The 19025-nt window shown below is 46.8% G+C and overlaps 1 protein-coding gene across 3 annotated transcripts in view; it reads left to right on the top strand.

Moving 5' to 3' along the window:
- Positions 1-19025, top strand: part of LOC126522403 (NADP-dependent malic enzyme-like) — a 168853-nt gene that overhangs the window by 80398 nt on the left and 69430 nt on the right. For all 3 annotated transcript variants that reach the window (XM_050171152.3, XM_055066400.2, XM_050171155.3), the window contains exon 2: positions 15792-15900. In XM_050171152.3, coding sequence (XP_050027109.1) covers positions 15792-15900 — 109 coding nt within the window. The remainder of the gene's footprint in view (positions 1-15791; positions 15901-19025) is intronic.

The raw sequence follows: 19025 nt of genomic DNA on the forward strand, positions 1-19025 counted from the left end.
CACACACATAAAAAAAAAGAAGAGAGAAAGAAGTGGTAGTTGAGTTAAAATTTTGTTAGCGTAGTGAGTAATTAATTTTGTATTTATTTGTCAAGCTATCCACAACTGGAAACTTGCTCCAGCATATCAACAACGCCACTATATGCACTGTGTTAAGTTCTTCGCTCTTAAATCTGAACTGTGAGGTATCAAACTCGGCATAGAATGTACGATACGTTTGGCTAATACTACAGGATTAAAGCACACACTCGCTACGTGCACAGACCGTTGTAGTCACTGATGAAGTGAATTCGCTCCCCTGCGTTTCAACCTTAGCACAACTGAACTCTCGCACGCGGGCGCAATCAATCAATCAATCAATCAATCAATCAATCAATCAATCAATCAATCAATCAATCAATCAATCAATCAATCAATCAATCAATCAATCAATCAATAAATAAATAAATAAATAAATAAATAAATCAATCAGTTGAATAATCAATCAATTTGATTTGTTGATTGATTGATTGATTGATTGATTGATTGATTGATTGATTGATTGATTGATTGATTGATTGATTGATTGATTGATTGATTGATTGCCTGCGATCGCCTTTCTCTCCCGCAACGCAGACCATTCGCGATGCTGTCATTTGACGCGAAGGCACAGTCCGGGTCCACTGTCGCCACAGGCACGGTTGTGCCCGTGGTGACACGGACGTGCCGACACGGGCGTGTAGCCTGTATAAATTTTAATATAATAAACTTATTACAAGCGCTTCATTGATGATATCTCCTTAATTTGGCACCATGGTGAAGCTGAATTGCTTTCCTTCATTAATGAGTTCAGTAATGCAGAACCGACAACTTCCTTTTCCCGTTCTTACTCATCACTTAGCATAATATTTCTTGACGTCACAGTATCGCTGTGCAATGGTAACTTAAGGACTAAGCGTTACAGAAAGCCCACTGACAGACAACGATACCTGCATTTTAAAATCAGTCATGTCAAACACTGTGTAAAACAAAATTCCATTCTTACAGTCACGTAACATACGGTTCAAATGAACTTGTTCGGAAGATAGCGAATTCATCCGCAAATGTGACCAGCTTCGTAAAGCTCTAACTCAACAGAAATATCCTTCACAAATTATTGACGACACGCTCAAGCGGGCCGACAGCCTCGACCGTAAAGATCTCATCAGCGCCGACAAGTAATAGGCGCCGAACTCACGCACTAATCTTATCCTAACTCATTCAGCTTCTCTTCCAAATTTATCCCACGTCGCCAAGAACGATTATAACATTACTCAGAGCGATCGCCTCAAGAGCATTTTCAACGAAACGCCAAGAGTGGTTTATCGCCGCTCCCGGAACCTGCACGGTATGGTAATCTCGTCTAAGACTACAGCCTCTGTCCCTGCCGGTTGCCATTCCTGCAATAAACCGCGTTGTAAAGTTTGTGTACATATGACTGCATCTAAGACTGAAAGCACAGCATTTATATTTTTTTTAATCAATGGCAATTTTACTTGCGACAGCACCAACGTCATCTACTTACTTGAGTGTTCGATGTGTCATATGCAATGCATCGTTCAGACCGAAACATCCTTTTGCATCCGTTTTAACAACCACAAGTCACACACTAACAGCTTGTCGTGTCTTCCATTGTCTAAACATGTTCGACTCTCGGGTCATTCATTTGAAGATACAAAGTAACAATATTACAATCACGTTTTAAATCACACCATGACCGGGAAGTACGGGAATCTTTTCTAATGCATAAATTTAACACTGTACTTTCTGGTACTAGCGAGAGCATAGCGAAAGTTAAAAATAAGGTCTGGGGTTTTATGTGCCAAAACCAAGATTTGATTATGAGACACGCTGTAGTGGGACTTCGGATTAATTTTGACCACCTGGGGTTCCTTAACGTGCCCCCAATGCACGGGACACGGGCGTTCTTGCATTTCGCCCCGATCGACGTCGTCAAAGTGTCATGTTTTTCTATGTTATAACGATGATTGCGTGTCGCTCATGACATTGTGTATTTTAATGCAACAATGTCATACTTAGTCTAGCTAACAACTTCTCGCTATGCAGTACTTACTATCTCACTACTGTTACTCCATTTATAGGCATGCGAAATGTGTGGCTAATGCAGTGGTTTGCCGCCGCGTGACTTGCAACTGTTTTTTTCATGTGTGTACCCGACGGTCCGGTGTCACACTTAGACTTACATATTTCACTGCGTTATTACTTTATCTAGTATTTGGACCCTCTAGTATATATTGCCCAGGTTTGGACGCCCATAAAAGCGGCTGCGCGCTTGTATGTCAGTTTACTCTGAAACGTGTGTGTGTGAGAGAAAGAGAGGGAGAGAGAGGCTGCACCTATCAGGCTTTGAAACAATATTTTTCCAATGTAAACTGACCTTATAATGGTGGATAGCGTTCACTTTAAGGCTCTATTACGCACAGTGAGGGTAACGCTGTTTATCACTCTGTCGCTCGCAGAAAAGCATTCGCAGGCGTGCAGGAGCGAAATCATATTATTTGGAGCGACCAGTAGAGCTCTAGTTACACATTCTTAATGTGTGTCCTAAAGTTGTTAACCTAAGAATGAGTAGAAGTTACGCACGTGAAAGGTTGTGCGAGTCGATGGCTGTAATTAATGTCGTATTTATCGCCAAACACGGGACGAGAGGTTAGAGATATAGTTGGTCGTTTTTGTTTGTGTGGTCACTCGTTCCATGTCTCGCGCACAGTTATGTCATTAAAATTTAGTGTATAAAGAAGAATCTCATTGGTGATTATCGCACAATTTCGTACGTTCGACACTGAATTCAATTCCGGCTAGCAAAGATTGTTGTCGTTTTGCTTTGAGTGACTTGCTTCTTTATCATGGACAGAGTGTTAACTAAAGCACCTAGTATAGCAGAAGACGCAGGTGACGCAGAATGATTTTTTTTTTCATGTAGTAGTACGTCTAGTTCTCCTTTCCTCTGTTTACACGAAGTATTTCACGTAAGCTAATTTCGCTCAATCACTCTCGGCAGAATATTTTCCCCGCTTTTCCGCCGAGTCTTCTGTCTGCTCCCATCACCAAGACCATACGTTTGTTCCTTGGCGCTTTGACAACACGGTAAATTAATGCGTCAGAATCGCCTCAAGCGACATTCGACGCCCGATTTTTTATCGCATATAATATGCAAATGACTCCAGATGAAAGGACGTAGCGTCAGCTCGGGTGCTGTGTCTGTGTTTGTATTGTAGAAGCGTGGTTAATCAGACAGCAAACGCGCATAGCCCACTCCCCGAGGTCTGTCGCGTCGTTATATTAATGGTAATCTGCAGCGTTGGTTATCGCGGGGCCGCGCAAGACTACGAAGTTAGATTAATTATACGAGTCTCTGGAATTACAATATGCCAGAGCATCATTAAAGACTCTCGTTGCCTTGATATCGCGGTACATGAACGAAGAAAAATGTTTGTGCTCTGAAAAACTTGTTTTCCTTTGTTCAAGGACAATGGTATCAAGGCAGTGAGACGAGGGACGGCATTCTTCTGACTATTCGTCAACGACTCAAAGATTTCACGACAATATGAAGCAGTTATGTCGCTTCAGTGCTCTGGCTCAATACGTTTCGATTTTTCAGCTCAGAGCACAAAGCAACGATGCTTTCTCAGAAACAACTTTCCATTTAATTCAGCCTACAGAGCCGCGGCTGACGGAGATTTGTTGTGACAGCGACAAGGCAGTACTGAACCACAACTTAGATACCCTCAAGTGCTTTCAGTAGCCTATCTCTCTATCTGTCGTTATGCCAACTGCCTGCCGCCTTCCTTTGGATGAGTGCAACTGGTGCTGAGGCCACTATCAGGCAACGACTGGTGCAGCAGTGGCAGAGTACACCGACTACCGAGGCAGGACCACGACCACAGAGTACTGTTATATAACATCCAAGGAGCCATTCAGCGCGTGACGTCGGTTATTCGTCTTCTGATATCCGAGAGGTGCATGTCAAGAACACAATAGAGAGAGGAGGTCGTCCCTCAAGCACGTGTCAGCCAGACCTGAAAGCACCACTATAAGTAGCCTTTGCTATATATAGCCCCACTAACACACAGCTGTGACAAAGCTGTTCGAATCATCCGGCGTCTTCACATGCCGCAGTGTCACGGGAAATAATAAGCCGTGTAGAATCTCACGTGGCTTGTTAGTCGGCGCTAAAGGAAGCACTGACGCGGATTGTTGACGCTGTAGAAACTCTACCACGTGCGCTCCTCGTGTGTGCAAGGATAACGCTTGGCGAGTGCAGAGGCTGGGAAACGCTTATACCTTAGTTTAACGCTAAAATTTAATCTCAGAATGGCGGACCCGAGGCCATCGACATCATCATGACGCCATCAGAGAGAGCGAAGCTTGCTGGTGTTGCGCACCAATAACACTAGCTATGATAACGTTTCTATAATAATAATAATAATAATAATAATAATAATAATAATAATAATAATAATAATAATAATAATAATAATAATAATAATAATAAACTAGAGCGGCCCGCGTATTTCTCCAAGCTTCGCTCCCTGGTCGCAGCTGTAGCAATCCCAGGAACGGAGAGAGTCAATGTATCGTGACGTCATGTGGCGTCTAGCTCGCAGGTATCAAAACCACAACTGGGCAATAAAAACAAGTGTCACAGCTAGTGCATAATTTAGGGCGATTTGGATCTTGCCAGTATTTTTGATAAGCTTTAGAGTGTTTAGGTTTTCATTTGCCGAAATCAAATTACTAGCTGAAGTTGTCAGGTCGCTGTTCCTGTGAGGTTTAGGTTCCACTTACATACGCACAGACAACGAGATACAGTATCACATAACATGCAAATTCAACCTCTGTGGCTGACGCGACTAGCAGCGTCGGGCGTCCCTTGTTGCACGATTTCAACAAGTACTGCCACTTTTTCTACTGGGCCACCAGCATTATAGGGAACATTCGAATTCAAGCCTATTCAACTTCAGCGCATGTGCGCCTTCATGGAAATCAGAGGAGCTGGCTCAATGAAAAGCTACAGATGTTTGCCTGGCTGACGACCGAACAATATGTTTGTTGAGATAGGTGATACACACATATAATATGACTCCTAGAGCAATTAATGGATGGTAAACCTGCACCCCCTCGGGCTAAATTTTAGCTGTTGTATGCTTTTGAATACCGTAGATGTGTTCTCCCTGGAAATTCTCACTGCTCCGGATCAGTACAGAATGGTCCCGAGGCAGGTAACTGAACAGCCGCGAGATTCACGCGTGGTAGCTGTATACACAATAGACAAGGCGTGAGGACGGTTCAGCTTTACTTGAAGTGCTTCCAATCAGGGTGTCGAACAGAGCCCGAACTTGCATGTGCCGAAAATTGAATCCGAACAGGAATTCTATCCGGAACTGAGCCCTAACCCTAACCGATATCCTTAGAACATACCTGAACCTAAACCGAACCTAAACCAAAAAAAAAAAACAATAACGGTTACCGGCTCACTACGAAACGGTTCAAACATGTATAGGGTGCAAACGGGTGCTCAACACACAAGTGATTCTTCGAAGTAATTATTTTCCAGTCGGCGCACCCCACGAGAACATCGTAACAGCTCATGGGTTGCCTGATGAGCGAGAATGGGGATAGACGATAGGCACGTGCCGATAACTATGCGGCAACCTCGGAAGAGACGCTTGCACTTCTGAACTCGGCCATGCCATTTGTGTTCCGCGGCGGAAACGTTTTTGGGAGCACCGCAGAACGAGCGTTTCTGTTGAAGTTAGAAGTTGGATTGCGCGACGCTTTGGCGGGACAGACAGAAGAGAAACACACACAACAGATCGCTATACTTGCAACTATCGATGTACTCCCTTGTCAGCGGAATAAACACTTCCGCTGCAGCCAGTAGGCCAGCTCGCTGAAATTACTAGACAAACAGTAAAGCGTACACGGTCACTAATGGATGCCATCATCTTCTCAGTACGCGGTGACAACGGCCTGCAAACGGCACAGGAAAGGGCTTTTTTGGTGTGCCATGGTTCAACGCACGTTTGGCGTCTCCAAGCAGAGCAGAACGCGCTCTTATATTACTAAACATCAATCCCGTGGGACGCAATGTGCCTGATTTGAACAATTTTGTCTGAGTTTATTTGGTGAAAGGTTCTGCGCCAGGCGCATGAGCGCAAGGAAGATCGCCGAGGTGTTTAGCACAAACTGTCCTCGTCCATCGTTCCGAAGCATCAGTGCCCTCATCTGCTTATATTTTAATAGCTATAAACTATAAAGAAAACCTCACTTGCATGCTGTCTTGTTTCTTTGTTAAAGACTAGAAGTTTGGAGTTGTAATTTACTAAATACCATAATGATCTGCTGTGTCACGGTTTACTCACCGCCAGTCTAGTAGTACTTACTTGAGGGAAAGAAATAACTATGCTGCTGTCAAGGCGTGGAAGCTTATCCCACTATATGCAGGCACACACATTCCCGCTGATTAAGCATCTTCTATACGTACATGAAAATGTCTCCGTATCTGCGCACTACATTCGTAAACTGCACGTCGTACAGAGAAAAACGCCGTTACTCTTATCAAGCTGCATCGGCTGCTTTCCGATAGCTCATTCTCGAAAAAAGCTATTGCTAAATTTGCGGCAATCGCGGTAATTCGAAAACGTTTATCCAAGCGGCACGCATTGTGCTTCGAACCAGTGTACAGAGGGGACAAAAAAAAAAAGAAAGAAAGAAAAAAGAAAACAAAAAGAAAGCACTGAACCGTGCAGCCACGGTCCGCGTTGTTGTCGTCCCATCTCAACGCCCGGATCTATACTTCAGCCTCTTTCTTGTCCACGATGTTCCTGCGATCGTCCTCTACAGCGCAGCTCACGGCAGAAGTTCCCAAAAGTGGCAGCTGCACTATACGGCTACCAGTTCGCCAGTTGCATGCACAGAGCACGCGCAGTTTGTGGTTCTCTTGTATTGAGGTGTTTGCTTCACCTATCTGCCAGTGCAGCGCATCGTATTTGCACGCCGTTGTTCTTGGATTAACTGAACATAAAATAAAGAGAAAGCGAAGAAAGGTCGCCAGGAATCAGCACACGCAATATTCATAAACACTAACAAGCAGAGTATTTGAACTCAACCCACATGCTCTGTGCTTTTATTTCCGTTTCTTCTTGTTTTTACTTTCGTGTCCACACGAAAATAGATTTGACTTTCTTCTTTCTTTCTTTTCCTTTGTAGTTTCTGTTTCCTGTGTTTACGTTCCATTAACTCGTTCGTTGTATTGATTAATGAAAGTAGGCTGTCTATCTATCTCCTTTTACTTGTCCTTTATATTGACCATAATATATAAGTTTTGTATTTACGGTATACAACCATTATTCTTTTCTGGAGGAAATATAATAGCTGTTTCCTCCGTTTCTTCTTGCTTTTCCATTGTATTTACCACAGTATATTTGCTTTGTGTTTATTGCAGTACGCAGTATTTCTCTTGAGGAAATGTACTTGATATCTTCTGTGTTTTTACGTCATTTGTTCCATTCTTCTGAGCTCATTAACTGTTTGTTTATTGCTTAACTGGAATTCTTTTCTGCAGGGGAAATATTTATTTGCGTTTGCTATTTTTATTCCTCGTTCCCTGCGAAGTCTAGTGTAAATTTCGCCGGAGATAAGGGCGTTGCTGTCGGCGGTCTATCGAGAGGGCATCAATATTACTGCCACCAATGCGGTACTATTTGACCAGTATGGCGCAATACTACCTCTAATGTAGAGCAGCCTAGTCTTCATTATTTTCTGAATCAGCAAATTCTTCCCGCATTTATCTCAAAGACTACGTGTAACTTGCAGACAGACTTCTACGTATAGAGGGGTAAATTTTTTCCAGTATCCACGAATATAGACTTCTAGCAGCTCAAGCAAAAAAGTGACATTGAGACGGCGGATCGTGTCCCTGGCGCTCTTAGTTTACGCCCACCGCATGGCCGACTGATGCAAAATCGCTTGGCGCGCCAAAATTAGCGCACTGAAAAACAGTGGAGGGCTATTGACGCGGCGGCCTTGGTCTACATTTAAAAGCAAAAGACGCCGGCGTTGGCTCAGCCTTTGAGCCAGAGAAGTAGGTCGCAGGTCCGATGTCAGATCATCGAGCAGAAGTGACCGCATCAGGGGGGTTCCGGGCGGCTGCATAAGCCCGCAGGCTGTTCTGTTCCGTTCCGTTCTATACATGGGTTACCTAGAAGAGGACATCCAGCGCGGCGAGCATCTTTTTGACTGCGTATGTTAAGGGAACGCCAGAGAGAACCATAACATGAATTTAGCCTAGGGCAGTACGTACTTTCAAAGATTGTGATTAGTATAGTTCAGGCTAACTTTCTTGAATCTTGTGTCGAAACTGTAGCTTAGCTATACCAGTGTGACGTCACGGATTTCGACGTGTCTCCTCAAATTTCGACCGTTTTAGCGCAGCAACTCGCGAAAAATTTGCTAAGTTCATGCCTGCACGGGCGACCCGACGTCACCCCAACTAAAGTAAGGAGACGCATGAAATGGAGACGGCACATTTCCCGTCTATTTTTATGCGTCTCATTTCTTTTGTTTTTATGGCCGCGTTATACGTCGCGCTGGCCAGGCGTAGCTATACACCTGCACCGACGTGGCCACGCAACGCAAGCGGGTAAGAATAGCAACATGCACGGTGCACAGTTTTGGGAGATAGGGATCAAGTAGCCAATACCATAGAGTTTTCTATAAGCATTACTGGAAGGAACTCTGGCGCTGCAATGGTTCAGCCATCATGGAAACGGTGGGTAGTGCATTGATTTGTCTGATCTTCGTGCTTGTGGCCTGATACGCTCTTGTGGCTTTATTTAGTACCGCTTTTCTATAGCCTTAAATTTCACAGCGATCTATAGTTTTCCGAGTGCACAATACTCTGCAAACGTGCACAATCACTACTAACTGCATGCAGCGGTTCAGCCTGTCGAGGTAGTCGAATCGAAACGCGCCGTGCGTGTCAACGTGCTCGCTTGTCCGCGAGAAATTCATAAGGGCGGTATATGCCGCTTCTCGATGCGCAAGGTATTCAGCAGTAAAATAAATGATGACGGTGCACCTTTTGATGTACTAATGGCGCTGCAGACCTGCACAGAATATGTAGATCTCGGTTGGCTTTTCGCCACAATGATGTTGATGCAAAAGCTCTCCGCGAGTATTTTCGCGAGGTTGCAACAATGTTTCCTCGAAGTACCTAAAACACATAGCTCTGTTTCGGACTGGGTGCCACGTGTAGAAACTGCACGTACTGCACACGAAACCTTTATAATTTAAACAAGTCCAGCTCTTGTGGTGGTCGCGTTCGAAGTATTGTAATTCCTTTGGCATTTCCGCTTGGGTGTAATTACGTGCTCTGAGTTTTGTCGGCATTAAAGAAATAAAAAGCGTCCGTGGCGTTATGGTTTCAATATCGGACTTTTATATGCTAGAGGTCCTGTGTTCGAATCGTGCCGTGGGACAACTTTAATATTGAAAGGGGTAAAAACAGCGCGAAGGATAGGACGAAAGCAGAGACGACGTACAAAAGCGCTGATTGATAACCACTCTTTATTGCATTTTAGTTGCAATACGTAGGTTGTCTGCAGTTTATCAGACATCATATAAGTAGCGTATTTCGCTGCAATGTAAGGATACAGAGGGCACACTTACACACGAATCACCAGGTTCGTATATTAGGCAAGCTTCACGTATTTCACGAGCACGTTGCTCTGGGTTGCGTTGCAGGAGCGTACATTTTTCAAGAGAATTTGTGCAACCACAGTTTCTGCAGGGATCTTCCAAGTAACTTGGGACTGAGCCCCTGAAAAAAAATGCAATAAAGAGTGGTCGTCAGCCATCGCTGTGTACGTCGTCTTTGCTTCCGGCCTGTCCTTCGCGCTGTTTTTGCCCCCTTCGTCCCTTTTACATTGTAGGGAACTCTATGCGCAATACAACTAAATTCGAATAGAAACGATAACAAAAACCGTTTATTCGGATCTAGGCGGTTATTTCATCATGCCTAACACGTTTCCTGGCACGATCATAGCAGGTACTTGGTGCTTCTCAAAGAAAAGAAAAAAAAGAAGAAAGAAAAGAACTGTATTTTTATTGCCGTTCCGTCTGACTAGAGCAACAGCAGCAAAAAAAGAACATTTAGGATTATGAAAACAAACAGATAGAAATCGCGGGCACATGTAGTAGTTCGGTTTGTACTAACTTGTTATTAATTTTAGTTCTGTTTTACAGTTTGTATCAGGGCTCGTATAATGTAGCCATTGGTACCGCTCGTTTCTATTCCTTTCCTGTGATTCACAGCCGGCCGAACCCGTTGGTAACATGCACGGACCACTGACGAAGAGCGAAAAAGAGAAGCACTGGAATGGAATGGCTGCATTATCCCGGCCGAGATTTGTTTGTGCGGCGTCCACCTTACACTGCTGACCCCGTAAACTATGTTCGCTATGTTTGATGCACGCATTCCACGGTGAACGTGTGCTAGAAAACTTCTAGCGCGCTCTGCTAATAACGCCGTATACATCTCCCAGGGAACGCCTAATTAGTATTTTAATTCGGTGTATTATAACTTCCTGGCACCTTCCACTTTGTGTGAAAAAAAAAAAGGCCGATACGACGAGTTGCGCAGTTGCCTGTCATTGAAGGATTAGCCTCCGGAGGTCTTGATGCCGAATTCAAGCGGCCACGTCAGCGTGAATTATAACGAGGCGTTCCACAAGAACTGTCGACCCGATAGTACATCGACCGTGAGGGCTGTGGATCTGTTTGTTCGTGGAAGCAGGTGTGGATTCCAATGTAACACGCGTTCATTGCCCTGGCCTTTGATTAGTGTTCGGCACCGAGGCCCCGTCGCTGCACGAGCAGGACGCACGCGTACCACAGCTGCGATCGCAGCTGCGCAGAGCGCGAACAGCGACATGCTGCAGGTTGCTGAACGCGCCCTCCTGTATGCGCGCCTCGGGGTCTGGGGCTTCGTGGAGTAACAACGCTCGGCGCTCAAAACCTAGCTGGCTGAAGTGATTTTGCGCGCACGAGGTGTACAGCTGATAGGGATGCGGAGCGAAAGCCAGATTGTATGCGGGGCTGACTGACGCATATTGCCGGTTCACTTTTACGGGTGGGTACCTTTCGTAATATTCTTATTTGGGCATCTCTCTCTCTCTCTCTCTCTCTCTCTCTCTCTCTTATATATATATATATATACACACACAATATTGGCGTATCCAACATTTACTTGGGAATCGGTGTTAAGCGAATCTTTTCTTGATGGTCGCGCAAATATTAATTCAAAATGTTATGCTAAAAGCAAAACGCTAATCACACAAATATTTGTACGAAAAATGATGAAATTGGAACGTTATTTTACGCAAATGTAACGCTACGGACGCAACTGCAATGTAATGCTTTGCCGATTCCTCAATGGCGATGAGGTTCGTTCGGAAGCGCTACCACGGCTCTGAATGAGATTTATCAATTTGAGCGAAGGGAGAGAAAGCGGAGGAAATGTCTTGAATTTTCTCACTCAGCGGAGAACACTCGGAGCTTATCCGATGAAGGGAGGCAGAATGATATGACAGATTATAAGAAAGCGGGCGCAGAGTTATGGGGTACATCAGTGGTTCATTGAGGAGGTGTTTTTCGGGCGCTCAAGGGAGATCAAATATTAATTAAGAAACACGTATAGAAAAAGAAAAAGCGTTTTCTCCACAATATTTGTTTTTCTTTTCATTTTTTTTTTACCAAACGTCCCAAGACGAAATGGGAGTCCTCGGCCCCATAATGACTTGCTTCAATCTGTAGAGCTGTCGTCTTTACAGTAAATTGCAACGTCTGCATTGTTCAGGGTTGTTGCGTTTGTGCGTGGTGGACTGAAGTCACCCGGAGGCATCGTAACTGCTAAGCTACAAATAACCATGTCGCCATTTTTTTTTCTTTTTAAGTTCATCTGTTGCAGCGGTAATTTGAGGAGCAGGAGACAGCTACCTATGATCTTGGCGTTGTTTATAACCATAACCACAAGCACTAGAGGTAAATGAACAACAGCCACTGACGATAACCACTGGCCCGAGCTTTAAAAAAATAATTTCATAAAAGATTTTGTTTTGTTCTGTTTACTTACACCCGTAATTGCAGTGAACGCACATTTTGGGTGCATTCTGCGCAGAAGCAATAACGTAATGCAGTGCTGGACACATGGCCGAAGGCAGAGGTGCGATCTAACCTTTGGTTTCTGCATGTTTCCGCCGAGCTCTCCTCATTGACTGCAGCGCGTAACCCTGACGGGGTTGAGTCAGACTGCTTTAGCGCGTTTGTCACATTACTGCTGTGCCAGTGACAACGACTGATGGCGGTTTTAGTGCACGAGGACAATGCGGGCGAAAGGGTGCCGCAGACATTTTTTTTTTATTCCGCCCACTGCGGTATAGTCCATAGGCTGTATATAAAGCGTCGCGCTGCTGAACTCGGGGTCGCCGCTTCAGGTTGCATTCCGATATGGAAGCAGCATGCAACACCGCTGGTGCACCATGTATTGGGCGTATGTTGTGCTGTGGTTTGTGCTTCTTTGTCTTACTGCAAATCGTGCTGTGCCTTTTGAATAGCTCAAAATTAATCTGGAGCCCCCCCCCCCCCCCCCCCATCGCCGCCATGGCGTGCTTCAGTATCAGATCGGTGTTTTTTGGCACGTAAAAATTACACATTTTAAAATCTGTGCTTAAAGGACCGGATTCTGTCCTATTATTGCATAAAAGCACGCTTGCTCAGAGAATAAGAAACATTGACTATGGCACTGGTTGAAGCTAGTTAGTGCGTCGTGCATGGAACCTCAATAGCGTTAAATAGACGGTGACGGACATAAAAATGACAGCACATAGCGCCATGTGTTGTTGTTTTTATTTGTGTCCCTGTCTTTTTAGCCTTATTGAAGTTCCCAGAATAAAAACAATCATCTTTCCTTTTTTCTGCCAATCGTAAAGGGTTTAAGCGATCGCGTAATACATAGGATGTGTTACTGAATCGCCTGAATGTCGGCGATCGTAGTAGTAGTTTCTGCTTCCCACGTACACACATGCAGTCATCGTACAGTTTTCGTATAAAACACTGAAACTACTACTAGATTGTGCCTCAAAACTCGCGTGCGTGCGTGCGTACGTGCGCACATACATACAAACAGTACATACATACATACATACATACATACATACATACATACATACATACACACACACACACACACACACACACACACACACACACACACACACACACACACACACACACACACACATACATACATACATACATACATACATACATACATACATACATACATACATACATAGACCGCCGTCTATAATCAATATGTGCTGAATTGATATGTCAGGAAATCACCAAAGCAGCGAATGTGCGTGTGTGTGGGTGTGACGCTTTAGGCGGCGACACACACGCATTCTCCCTATTTTCTTATGAGACGATTATGTGGCGTTTCGCATGAGGCTGTAATTTCAATCAGTTTGTTGGCTTTCTTCTCGGAAATGAATTATCTGTGCTAACCCTGGTCGCATTGCCTTGTGCTATGTTTAACGCAAATTAAACGCGTAAATTGTCGCGTACCACATCGACCCAACAGCTTTGATGTCAGAAATACACTGGCAGTGAACAGCCGGCCTCAGGCTAGCAGGTCGCCTGCTTATACTATCCTTCGTCTTCTTCTAAAGCTCACCAGAAGAGTTTGCCGCAATATAACCACAAATGCAAATATATTTAGCTGATGTATCCTCACGCTGTATAGTTATATAGGCGCTATATACAGTTACCGCAAGTGATGAGCTTTTGTAGCTATATGAAACGGCTCGTGGCATTTATTTCCCGCTGCACGAACTGAGGCATTGAGAGAGAGAGAAAAAAAAAAACATTTATTCGAACCGTCGAGGTGGTTGAGTTTGAGGTCGAGTGGGTGGTGTCCTCATTCCAGGACTCCACTGGCCATGGCTGCTCGACGTACTTGCTGGGCGAGAGCTTCTTGTCCCGCCAGGGTATCGCCGGTCAGCTGTACCTCCCACCGCTCAAATGACGTGCCAGGCGTCTTTAAGTGTTGCATTGACATTTGTGAGATTTGGTCTTGCGTTATGATGTCCATGCTTCACTTCGGCGTGACAGGCGATGATTCTCTTCCACACTTCAATTAGTGACGGACCTTGCTCGACGCTAATATTCAGACCCAGCGTGTCAATGAGCGACCTCTATTATGTCTCCCACCAAACAAATGGCGGCGCCCAGAGCTAGCTGCTCAGCTTCAGTGGTCGGACGAAAGAACTGGCGTGTTCAGCATAGTGAGGCTAGGGGGATGACCCACCGTAAACAGATTATGACTCATTCATTCATTCATTCATTCATTCATTCATTCATTCATTCATTCATTCATTCATTCATTTCTCCTTAGTCCGGGCAGGTAGCGGTGCATGCGGATGTCTGTTTATACCCTTGGGCCACGATTACGGAGCGCACATCGCGTGTCGTACCGATGTCCAGAAGCGTTAACGCGCCGACGCGTGGCCGCGTGCGTCTCCCACGCGAACGCGCGTTCTCACGAAACGGCTGCACGGGAGAACAACGAGCCGCAGACCGTGTACGACACGGGTCCACGAGGAAGAGAAGTGCCCTCTTTCCGCGGGCACTCGGCTCACGGAGGCCGTACAACATGCGCGCCTAGACACCCCGAACACTGCAAACAGAAGCAGCAGCATATAGTCTTGCGGTGTATTTCGTTCTACACGCTTGAGAAACAGAGCCAGGGAAAGAGAGAGAGAGACAGAGAGTGCGGGTTCCCCGTGTCGGGGAGTGCGTGCAGTTACGTGGCGCGTAAAGCCAGCGGCAGTTCTTTAAAGGCCGCTCGTCTCCTCCTCTCTCTCGTTCCGCACGCAGTCAGCGGGGCCAGCCTCGTTCTCGCGCCAGCGTGGACCGCCGTCGACGACGTGCAGTCCGTTTCTCTCACAGTTAACAGCCAGCGCTCCTCGGCGCAAGCGCCTCGTCGCGCTGCTCCTCTCAACCACCGTCGGCGAAAAACCATTCGTACACGTCCACGTCCGTCCACCGGAGTACGTCGTTGTCCAGGCGTCCAGACGGACAAGGGAGACGGTTGTCAACTCGCGGGGCCAGCCCGGCGTCAACGTCTCCTACTCTGCGGAGAAGGAGTCACCGTCGGCGAGTTCTTTCCAAAGCCGAGCGGGAAACCCGGGCTTTCTGCCGTCCGGCGGGGGAAACCACGCGGTTGATGTTCCGGGAGCGTTACCGTCGATCGCAGCTGGACCACTCGGCGGACAGGAGTTCCCATCTCGGCGTTTACGCTCAACTTGAACAGCGTGCGGTCGCGAACGGACCGCAGGGGCGTTAGCTCTCGTTAAAAACCAGTGCTTGGAGGCGTGCCGTCTCTCGCGGTCGTGTCTTGCGGTCAACGGTGGACAGAGGCTGCGCACGAAGAACCGCGTCTTTCCCGGAGAGACGCGTTCCTCTTCGCTGCGCGTTTTTTATTGTTTCGCCGTTCGCGTCGTCAGCGGCTGAAGAAGGTCTTGCGAGCTCTCGAGACGAGCGCGCGTACATTGTTGCAGAAGCGGCCTCTCTGTCTGCTACCGCGAGCAGTACGTGCGTTGTGATTGATTGCGGCCGACCGCTGCCACCGCCACCACCACCATGGGTCTGGCGAGCGGAAAGACTCAGTGCTGCGAACACTGTTCCAGGAACGGCGCCGTCGGGACCGGAGGTGCCGGATCGGCGGGAGCACTTATTGTCGGCTGCCCAAAGTTCGCGCGCAGGATGGACTACCTGAGGGACCCGAGGATCTGCAAGGTGAGTACGCTCGTTCCTTTTTCCCCCCCTTTTGATAACGTGCATTCGAGGTGACCGCTTGATAACGGTCGGTAAAAAAAAAAGAAGACGACGATTCTCTTTACAACAGTGCTGATAACAGTCTACTACTGTTCGCGTTCTAACAGATCCAACGTGGTGCATAGAATTCTCGGCACAAGAAGTATAGGGTCGTCTGCGCTAGTAGTGGTTCTGTGGGCACCGTAAGAGCACGATTGGGACCCGGGAAATGTATTCCACGTAATGCGGCCTTTCTTTCTCGCATTTCTGCTGCAATCTGAAAGGTATAGGAAGGGCATTCGAATAGCTGCGGGAAAGGGTCTGTTTTGTTCAACTGCGGCCGGCAGCATATACAGGGGCCGTCACTGATTTAAGCACCATCGTAATCACTATGGCATTTGTAGCGTTGCAGTACTGTGCACAAGGTCGTGGGTTCGACTCGCGGCTGCCTTCCGCAAGGGCTGAGGCAAAAGTGCTTGTCTACGTACCTTGCTTCGGGTGCAAGTCGAGGGAGCTTGGGTGGTTGAAATTTGACGCGGTGCCAACTTGTACAGCTTCGGTATGTTAGGCTCCACAATTTTTAACAAAATATAAAGAATCGTGAGGACGCTCAGAAATGGTCTCAAATATGATACGGGCCCAGTTATAATATCGAGTATAAGAGTTGATACCACAGATTGTTAGCAGGTGTCATAGTAAACGAAAGGGCGATAAAACGTAAACGCTTGACGTTCCTGCTGCAGAACGAGCGTAGCATTTATCACTGGCGTTTGCTCCAATTACCGTTTGGTTATACTTATTTACTGCCCATACTGTGAACTCCGGGGCACGGCATAATAAGCACGGATGCAGTATACATGCGTCGCCACCCTATTGCATTTACATGGAATGGGGAGAACTGTGTGTGACCTTGTTGGACTCGTAGGGCTTCGCGGCCATATAGAGTCACGCTTTGCTTGTACATGAGGGGCGTCGTTGCAGAGGGCTGCTCTATAATTACGACAATCTTGGGTTCTCAGTGTACTGGCGTTTTCTTGGAATCCGCTGCCGTGGCATGCGGTCGCCGGCGGTTGGGAATCGAGCCCGCCAATCGCTGCCTATTAGCAGGACTACTAACTCTGCTGACTATACGTGTGGGTGCAGAAGCTAAAACACTGGAAGATTTAAATTCCTTGCAATATGTCAGGGCGGGCGAATGCAAATGAAGTTCCGGCTGTGTACAAAGAGTCGAGAGCCGCAGCTCACGCTGTGACCACTAATGCTGCGGCAAAGACGACGGGCAAGTATGCTTTACAATAGAAGTTGCTGTTGTATGCTTTACATTAGAAGTTGCTATTGCATGTTTTACAATAGAAGTTGCTATTGTATGCTTTACAATAGAAGTTGCGGCCTTGACCGAGAAATAGGCTGGACGCAGAAACCTAACACAGAGCTGATTTACATTCCTTGAGCGCTATTTCAATTCTATGACCGCCTTTGGCTGTGTGGTAAACGCTTGGCGCTTATGTGCATGCGTTCGCTGTCGGTCTCTTCACCACCTTACCTCATCAATGCAGGCTAACCAACCGAGCGCGATCACACTTAACGCCGCTTTCTAATTTTACCCACCTCTCTCTGATCTTTGCAAAAGTTTCTACATCGTACACACGCACTTGTCTAGAAGAGCGGTCAATGGGCCGATTTGGTTTACATGTATCGCGAAAAAACAAAGAAAAAGAAAACGTGCAGGCGTGTGCCGCAATAAGACCCAGCAGGGTCACGTTGCATGCTCGGTCTATGCGCTACATATAGAACAAACAGATATGCAACCCAGTAGCTACCTAGCGTCTATATGCTATAGCTGGTGCGGACACTCACGCAGTCTGCAGCCAGCCACTCGATCGACCGCACTCTATAGAAAAGTGCGTTTTCAGACTGCGCGCACATAAATGGGAACGGAAGATACTCAATACTCGCATTTTCATCAATTGCCCAAAAGCGTTCTCCTCGACACACGTTGGCGGCACCGCCGCATCGGAATTTTCGCTCGGACTCTCTAGACTGCCCAAGTTGCACGAAACCCTGACCGCGGTCGGAAGCGCGACGTGCACTTCAGTCCGTACGCGCCCCGACAGACCACATTCAAAGCGCGCGTGCATAGCGCTTTCAGGTTAACGCGTTGCGTGGCGATTCTCGGAATGAACGGCCCCGCATTGAGGCAAAGCGCTGGATCAAGGCGGCGGCTGCTGCTGCTGCTGCTGCTGCTGCTATATACCGCGTGGCTTTTTTCTCCATCCGTCATCGACCTTGCGGCCGAGCGGAACACCTTTTTTTTGTTGCTATAGCTTGGCGGGGCAGCCGACCCGCATCCGGAAACTCGCCGACGGGCGTCCGGCGTCGCAAGGGCAGGGCGAAACCGGTGGGACCCTTTCGCTCGCGCCCATTTTGCATCGGCCGCGAAGCGACGATAGACGCGGCTCGCAGGCGCAATTGCGTGTAATGGATCTTTGCCCGTCGTCGTCGTCTGGGCAGGCGGCGTTTTGCGGCGAGTTTGAACGCGGAAAGCGCTTGGCTGTTCGAAGGACGAGTGTCTTCGGATGGAAAACTCTGAAACAAACGCTGCCGGCATTATCGCGTCTTTCGCGCGCTCTTATTCCACCGCGGCACCCGCGGGCGGTGACTGTGAATATTAATCAGGTAGGAAGCGATGCGAGTAGCGGACGCATAGAAGTTAGTGCACTAAACGAACGACTGTTTCGGCACTCTCGTTTTCTTTCTCGTTGTTTCGTCTGCATAAACTGGCACACATCGCTCGAAACGCAATTGAGGATTACGCGAAAAATGCAAATTTTTTTAACAATTACAATGATAATTAACAGATGCATGTGTACGCACATCTGATTTTTAGCGGCCGTCTTGCTCCTGTGTCAAGTCATGGGAAAGGTCTCCGGTACCCAATAGGCACCTGAAAAAAAAAAATGAAATGATGCAGATCCTACGAGCCTCTTGAATCAGTGTCATGCGAAGCTTTCATGAAATGGGTAATTTAATGCTACGCAACCATAAATCGATGCGTGAAGTTGCCTCTGTTTTCGTCTTATGCAACCCGTAATGGCATGCAGTGTTTG

This window comes from Dermacentor andersoni, chromosome 6 (assembly GCF_023375885.2).
Source record: "Dermacentor andersoni chromosome 6, qqDerAnde1_hic_scaffold, whole genome shotgun sequence".
In the NCBI taxonomy this organism is placed as follows: Eukaryota; Metazoa; Arthropoda; class Arachnida; order Ixodida; family Ixodidae; genus Dermacentor; species Dermacentor andersoni.